Source organism: Atta cephalotes (genome assembly GCF_000143395.1).
Source record: "Atta cephalotes unplaced genomic scaffold scaffold00003, whole genome shotgun sequence".
Lineage (NCBI taxonomy): Eukaryota > Metazoa > Arthropoda > Insecta > Hymenoptera > Formicidae > Atta > Atta cephalotes.
The window spans coordinates 9,790,207-9,799,129 of record NW_012130067.1 but is presented as its reverse complement, the minus strand read 5'-3'; the positions used below and the strand labels follow the sequence as shown (position 1 = coordinate 9,799,129).

The window sequence follows — 8,923 nt, the reverse complement described above, 5'->3', positions numbered from 1 at the left end:
TGATCTTTTTGTAATGGAATTCTATGATGATCTTATATAACAAAATTCCGTGATGATCTTCTTCTGCGACAAAATCCCATGATGTGATCCTCTTCTGCACAAGGATCCCACGATGATCTTCTGTGATGAAATTCCGCGATGATTCTTTTTATGATAAAATTCTGTGATGATGAAGTTCTTTCACGATGGTCCTCTTCTGCAATGGAATTTTACGATGATCCTCTTCTACGATAGAATCCCATAATGTGGTCCTCTTCTGCATCAAAGTCTCACGATGATCTTCTGCGATGAAATCCCGTGATGATCCTTTTTGTGATAAGCAAGTCTCGTATGTCTAGAGACGAGTCTTTAAGATTTCGAATGTAGCAACAGCAAGAGAAATTGAGCACCAAATTGATACATTTGCACAGTCGAGCAAATATTTTAAGACCAGCATCGAATTCGAAGGTCGACAGTAAATCATTACATGGTTGAACATTATTGTACTTCTCTAAAACACTTCGTTATTAGGAAAAATTTTAAAGAAACGGATGATTCACGTCCAAGATTCTTTGGTCGATAACAATAAAATCTCACAAGCAAAAAAGGAAACGAAATCCAACTTCTTCAGGTCAAAAAAAAGTATAAGTTAAAAGTATATTTATGACGACGAGGAACAGAGGATTACTTTATATACAAGCATTACTCTCTTCTAAAATTCTTAAGGCTTTTGAATGATCATTATCATAGATGACTTACTCAGGAGCCGTAAATATATATTTATAAAATATAGAAAAAAAACATAAATATATTTTAAAGATATGTTAAAATAGTCCAGATTTATCAAATGCTAAGTATAACAAACATACTATAGCAAAATAAAAAATTGAAATTGATTTTGATTTATCTAATTAATGACTTGATTAATTCAATAAATCCAATCTAGAAATGTATATTAGGTGTGGGAAAATGTTCGTGCATTTTTCTCGTTATATCTAACGGGAAAAACGCCACGAACTTTTTCTTATACCTAATATTAAAAAATCGATATAAAATTAATTTTCAAATTTTTAATTATCGTAAATGTTAAATCCCAGCTAACGCTAAATATTCTTGAAATATTCATAAAAGGTTCCTATCTCAGAAAACATTTCAACAGTATTGCGGAATATTCCGAAATATTTACGGAAAGTAAAAGCAATCTCGACATTTGCACATTCTGTGACAATTCTTTTACTGTTCCGGCATATTCGGCATATTAAAAATACGAATCGAACTTTCTATGACTATTTAGCGTTAGTTGGGGGGGGGGGAGTAATTAAATATCTCTCAATGAGATTTAGTAAATTTTTAAGAAAGTGGATTGCTAATCCTTTAACATTCAATAATTAAATAGTTGTTTAGAAAAATCAACATTAATTTTTCAACGTTCAATAATTAAACAATGAAAAAAAACATAAAATTTTTTAAATCGTTACCTGGCAAATTTAGCAGTTGCTGCTTACCTCTATCACTGCTTATCTTTCTTAATAAATTAGTATATTTTATCGAGTCATATGCTATTATTATCTTCCTTTTAATTATATCATAATTATTTCATCTTCTTTCCAAATTCCATTAATTCTATTAAAATTCTATTAAGCTCGAAATTCTTATTTCAGTCTGTAATATTAGACTGAACGAATCCATATAATTTATATCAAACTTCATAATTTTCATTCTCTTTGGGAAAATTTTTCAATTTTGCTCTTTTTGTTACAAAACCTAAAGCCTTATCTCTTTAAGAGATCAAATCCTTGTTAAAAATACATTTTAGCGACACAACTTGTTAAGAACTTTCCACTAAATTGAACTTTAATTTTTTTGCATCATTTCCTCTCTCTTTCCAAGTAGTATATCAATTTTCATATATTTCCTGTTTCCATAGAAACACGACATATCACATTATATTGTGTCTTAAATGTAATGAATTATTTGTGTAATATTGTAATGAAATATTATACTTCTCTCTCTATCTCTCTCTCTCTGAAAACTTTTAAAATCAATGTCTTCTAAAAATAATGCGTCTTTTTCTCTTTTCAAGTTAGGAAATGTCAGATTTATTACTATTTAGATGGATTTTTCATGAAGTGTCCCTAGTTTCTTTTGATATAAGGTAGTTCCGTAATAGATAAAGTGTTGCGATTTCTTCTACAAAATAAAAATTTGGAATTTATACGCAAATTGCAATAAAATAATTCCATTACAATTAAATTAATGATGAAGACAAAAGTGATTTGAAAAGTATTATCTAAAACTCTTTGGCTTTTTAGATTTTTAAATATTTATAGATCCTTGAATGATCCGTGTGAGCTTCAAATTCTGAAATTGTTAAATTACTGAAATATTATCTTTAGCCTTTTGTGTTGATAATTAGATATTTAAATTTTGTATTTTTAAACTTGTCATCCGAGATTTGCAAATTCATACGTATGCTCGGCGCGTCCTTGCAGAAGTCTCGTGCAAGCTTGCTTTGTGCGAATTCAGAAATTACATCTTGCCAAAGTAATCGAAAGACATCAGCAGAATATTATTATATCATATGTGATATCGATTATATATCTGGTAATCTTGAAATATCCTCCAAGTACATTTTTCTTCATTATCATTGTGCAAAACAGCGTCTTCCTGTGACTCATAAAAACATTTTTTTTTCCCTCCCCCCTCCCCTCGTCTATATTTGTATACACAAGGCACAAAGAACAAGGATCAAATAATGATCTTCCGTCAATAATGATCTTCCGTCTCTTGTTACCTTTATCGTTTTCATACAAATCCAGTGGTATCCCCTGATGATCACCAATTGTGGTCGTCGATACGTTGTCGAATTAGAACTATGCAGATAATGATCGGTCGGGGACGTTTATCTAATCTAAAGATTTAGATCTAGAAAGATTTAGATCTAGTTCTTTCGTTCTGCAGCCTGCTATGTAAAACATAAAAAGAACCGAACAAAGCAAAATGCAATATGTAAATTATATTACAAATATGATATAGGAATTATACGATATAAGGAACGATAACTAGTTACGCTCCAATAGATTTACTCTCATTTTCATTATCTTAAGCCATCCATCAAATCTTCACGATATAGTCACGTTCAATAGATTGCATTTTATATTTTGGTATACCAATCTCACTTAAAGACCACAGATCCTCACAGTTCGGTCGAATAGGATGAGAAATCTTCCAAACACACGCAGCTGTCTGTCAATCAAAAAGGTTTGTCTCATTTGTACCTCCCCTTCCCTCTCCCTCCCCCCATCTTATATCTCTCTATTTATCTCCACAAAAATTGCAATATAAAATTATCTCTAGCAAAACTACGTCATTTCGTTATCATTTTTGTCGTCAAAATGACGACAAAATGACATCAGCTTGCTATTAGGGATATTATTGAGAAAAAAGTTCAATACTTTGTTACCATGTAAATATTTAATTATTAAAATGAAAGTACTGAACTAAGATAATTTACTATGTAACACACCTTAAATTATCAGATAAACAATTTGATCAAAAATTCAAATATATAGATATAAATTTTACTTAGCCAGGTTTTACCATAATAGAAAATTCCTTTCAATTGATGTTGATTTATCACTCTTGCTATTTGTGTTGTTTGTGCTCTTTTAAATAAAAATATTTTTTCATCTTATTTTATGTATAATTTTTTCTTCGTGTGCGATTCATTGCTGGTACAGAAATCCTTAAACTGGTCGGCTAAGATTGGGATTTCGATGAAGATATCAAGATTCTTTTTCAATTCTCTAAATATCGACTTCGAAAGCTTTGGCTAGTAAAAATTTCCAGACGTATACATGGATTCCTCCTAGTTTCAGGATAGTCAGTTTCCAAGTTCTTAGATCTTCGGATCTTTAGATTTTTTGACATTAATCCGTTTAATTGACATAAATTATGTTTGCAAAAAGATATTAAGATGCAAGATGACTAGAAATGAAATAAAATTTCTACTTCAATTGAAACCAACATTACCAAGTCAAAAAACCTAATCACTTCTTTTCGCCACTTCTTACACATAATATATAATTCTTGCGCATATACTGTTTTTACATAGACAATTTTTCCTTCACTTGCTAAGTCATCGGTATATCCTCCAAACGTTTCTTATACTTTCTGAACATCTAAAACATACATGTTAACGTCCTATCCTGGTCTCGGCATGGCCGAAGATTGTGTAGATCTATGAACACATTATTAGGGCAACGCAGAACAAGCATAAACATGGAAACTTTACAAACAGGAAAACTTCCGATAACTCTAATAGGTTATTCGCATGCCGAATTACCTTACTTGAAGTACCTGCGACCTTAAGATAACGGTTCTCTTCATCATTAGCCTATGTTATTCAACGAAAATGAATTTATTCTGGATCTGGGGAAATGATCGATCGGGGGAATGGAAGTTGACTGCATGAAACTTCATTTCTCATCGTTGTAGTCATCACGCAGAGAGTTCGGTATCATGACGATTCGTGCAAAAGATAATTTGTGCGCCAAGTCAACCAGCCTCTAGAAACAGATTTTTTCCTTCCCATTCACTTAAGACAGATATACTCTCTTTGGGTTCTTTTTTCGCTTGCTGCAATCTTATAGGTTTCCTAAGCCAACAATAACGACGACATCGTCCATATATTGATAGCTTCATTCGCGTAATAAGGTGAATTTTCTATGATGTCTATGCCAGACTGAAAAGAATTGATGTATTAATAAATTAGTGAATAGAAAAGTTGAAGAAGAATAGTTCTACGTTGTTACTTGCAAAAATGTATTTATTTATCTTACACTCCTTACTTCTTATCTAAATTGTATCACAGTTTTACTTACAAATGTATTTCATATAAAATTAAAAGTATCACAATGGCTTACAATAATCGAGATCCTTTGTCTTCATTTACCTTGATCCTAAACAGTATAAAGTATATTAGAAATATGAGAAAAAATTCATCAATATTGAACCTTGGTAGGTTACTTGATATATAAAATTTTAGAATTAATTCACAATTTAATAAACATAAAAAATGCGTTATAATTAAAAAAATTTGATTAATCCTTCGATGGTACACTATATTTTTTTACATATATAATACATATATAATACACTAGATTATAATATATTATATAGATTATTACTAGATTATAATATAAACTATTATAATAAAAATACTGTATAAAAGTTAAGTTACATTATAGTCAAGTTTTTGCAATCAAAACATCAGCCATTACAAAAAATATGATAATACAAATATAAAAAAATATATAAATATGCAAATATATATATTTTTCTTAATAAAAAAAATTAGCATTTAAATAAAAGAAAAGTCAAGTATATATGTTATAATATATATGTATAGTATATATGTTATAGTTTTACCAAAGGATTAAATATTTGTTATACTATTCAGGATCAAGAAGAGTTATAAATGCTACACACTAATAGAATTATTATCACAATGAAAGGCAGTCTTATAATATATATATGAATTTACAAATTTTTTACAAACTTAAAAGTATGTCTAAAATAATGTGAAAATTTTTCTTCTTTTCTGTTTTTTATCAGTATTTTGCTTTAATTATACACATGTTAAATATATTATATTAGCAGACAAACTCTAAATAGTGAAAATACTTTGGTTTCGATACAGTTTACAAACCAAATTGATGACAGGTAGGAAGGCAGATGTGTGTATGCGTACAAAATCCCAAGGTCTGCACCTGTATTACAGCAACTCTCTTATCTCTCTTTTTCTCTATCCTTTTTTTCCACCTGCGTCCGCCATCTCAAACGGTGAGACTGCAAGTAAAAAATATCTAGATATATACTAGTAACAATGAGACTGCAAAAAATTGCCATAATGCTGCAGGATTATTTGGCATCTTCTGGATACATCGAGGTTGCTTGCTGATATTGGAACATAGCTCCATACTAGAATAGATTGGTTCGTAAGTCAAACATTCCTGTACTGCTTCAGTGAGACAGAGAAAAAACAAGCAGAAGATAGACATCCATCCACAGATCGTCATATCAGCATTTGTTGTAGAGTGTTGTAGTTGATTAAATGCATTCTCTTATTAGAAGTTAATGCGGAACATTTGCTGACGTAGCCCTTTCACTCAAATAAGCTATTTGAGTGAACTTGAAAATACAATTGAGAGTTTTTTTGTAGATTTTCATATCTTCAGATATAATGTTTCAATCATTATCTGTGGAAATAAGACCGTGTACTCTCTAGGCCTAGTCACCGCTGTACGGATGATTTGATTGTACTCAGCTGCTGAAGAAAGTCCACTATGCTGCTAAGATCTTCGCACAAGTTATCCCGCCAGAAATTCATGTTCCTCGAGTCAGGATGATGGCCACATCTCTCGAATTCTCGTTCAGTTGTATTATACAGGCCGCAACTGCCATATTTCACGTCCTTGAGGAGATGCTTTCGCAAACGCTGCCAACGAGCTATCCTTGATAACTGCTTAGCCCGCAACTCATACTCCGCCTTGTGTAGCGCGTGAGTCAACACGGCTTCCATATGGAAATCACGTTTGGGGCTCCTATGGCACTTTAACTTCTTCTGACGCACGTTAGTGATCCAGCTAGTCAATTGTTCCGTATGGCTTGGCTTGCCCATCTCAATCTCTCGCGGCCGATCGCGAATGTCTCTCGTGACCGCGGATAATTGCGTCACACTTCCATAAGTAGGAACTATTCTAGTTCGCCCCATCATACAACTAAGTATTGATTTAAGTATCGAATACACCAACCTGTATAACTTGCGCCTAGTCGATTGTTCCAACAATAAAGACGTCTGAGGTTTCTTCTTTTCAATTAAATTAATGGCCTCCTGCCTTCCTGAGAATTCCGGAGACAATAGCCAGCGTTGCCTAAGGCGTATATAAGCGAGATCCGCACCGTTAAGAGAAGACATGCAGAATGGCCGAGCGGTAGTTCTAGTGGGGGCTTTATATATCTAAATGGTTGTCTTTAAGTGTAACCTTACGCGCTGGAGTGCGAAGTAGTTCCGCATTTGTGCCAAAAAATTTATCCGACATCATCGAATTTCTCGTTTATTAGCAATACAATTCATTAATTCGTAATAGAAGATGCTTATGAGAATTAATCGGGCGTGAATTACCGCTTGCAAAGCAAAAATCAATGCATCCCAGAAAACGGATTATGGCGTAGGAATGTGTGCCGTAAGACGGCGTAGGCGACACGGCCCATATAATCGCAGTTGCTCCGTATTCAGTGTAGCAAGTGGGGAATGCGCTTTTTACGCATGTGTGGCAGATCAATCGTGCACATATATACGAATGATCCTACGCCGTGTTTCAAAATTCACTACCAGCGCTAAAAATCTACAGTTTATATTACGTATACTTTATATTTTCAGCACTGGCAGTAAATTTTGATCATTTAAAAATCATTTTATTCTTGTTGTTTGTTAAATGTGAAAGACAAATGATGCACATGAGTGTTGCCAGTATGAATCAGACCACGGCCTTGAAACGCAGTTTATTTTTTTTTAGCTGGGCAATGTATAGGAGTTGTAACTTGCACAATGTGAGAGAATAGTGACTACAGTACATTTACGGTTATACGGGATTCATTTAGGCCCAGTCTTATGACTCATGGTTAACTTTTCAACCAAGATTAAAATAAGTTAAATCTCGGTTAAAAATTAATGATGAGTTGTAAAACTAGGCCTTAAATGAGCTTCAGGTAATCATCAGTTAACTTAACCGAGGTTAGTAAAAGAGACCTTTAATAATATCCGTAGTTATGAAACAGGTCAATCAGAGTCGTTCCATTCTTCCGAGGAACAGCTATGATTGGCCAATTTCACTACGGATGTTATTAAACCCGATTAAGCGTGTAACAGAAATCTAGATAACAATAGAAATAACACAGGAATCTATCAGAAACCCTATTCATACATTCTACGGTTTTTGATAGAGATCATTCCTGTCACGCCAAATAATTCTGATATGCACTTTTATTATAGAATATACACGTCACGTGAACTGTAGCCTAAAGTTAGAATAGTCTAGAATATAAACGTAATTCCTGAATATACTGCTGAAAAAAGTCTTGAATTTCTTGTGCAGTTCCTCGTTGGAGAGAAAAAGAGAAAAAATGAATAGTGCAAGAAGTTCAATTGAAAAGAATTAATATAGATCTTTGATATAATGTGACAGTAAGCCTCCATCAATAATCAGGTAGTATTTATAATATAAGTAGTTGATAAAAATATATGATTGAAAATTTAATATCTTTCTCTTTTTTATATTAATTATATTTTTTTTATATTAATTATTATATTACTAGGCCTAATAAATTATTGTGTATTCTTCTATAAGAAATACAACCTTGAGAAAACTCAATGATACCTATATACCAATAACTATGTGTACCATTACAGATGATCTTTGACATTGCCATGTCTTTAGAGACAGCCATAAAACACAATAATTTACATCGATTTAAAAACCCCGACAAAAAGAAAAATTGGAGCATATGTCGAATAGGAGAGAGACAAAACCATAAAAGAAGCAAAAATTAAGACAATGAAACATAAAAAAATGTAAATATTTAACTCTTTTACGTTTTATTTCAATTTTTTTTTTTCTAGAAGTTTATTAATTTATTCTGTTACTCTCCTCTTACATTCAACTTACATTCCAGTTTTTATTTTCACTAAAGGATGATATACAATAAAAAAGAAAAAGAAAACAGGAACGCATGATTTATTGTTGCATTGTTTATATATATATATATATATATATATATATATATATATATATACTACACAACACACATATATATAATAGTAATAATAATAATAATAATAATAATAAATAATAGTATATATAGAATATATANACCTATAGTA

At 31.7% G+C, this 8,923-nt stretch overlaps 1 protein-coding gene and 1 pseudogene across 1 annotated transcript; both read right to left on the bottom strand.

The window, feature by feature from the left end:
- LOC105625824 overlaps positions 1 to 6,059 on the bottom strand; it is an 8,766-nt pseudogene extending 2,707 nt beyond the window's left edge.
- A 215-nt stretch (positions 6,060 to 6,274) lies between these two features.
- LOC105625667 lies at positions 6,275 to 6,757 on the bottom strand. Its single transcript, XM_012206990.1, has one exon. The coding sequence runs from the start codon at positions 6,755 to 6,757 to the stop codon at positions 6,275 to 6,277; it is 483 nt and encodes a 160-aa protein (XP_012062380.1).
- Positions 6,758 to 8,923: the final 2,166 nt, after the last annotated feature.

What these genes read in the sequence shown, in the direction of transcription:
- LOC105625667 (XM_012206990.1), bottom strand. Translation starts at nt 6,757, where the DNA reads ATGATGGGGCGAACTAGAATAGTTCCTACTTATGGAAGTGTGACGCAA.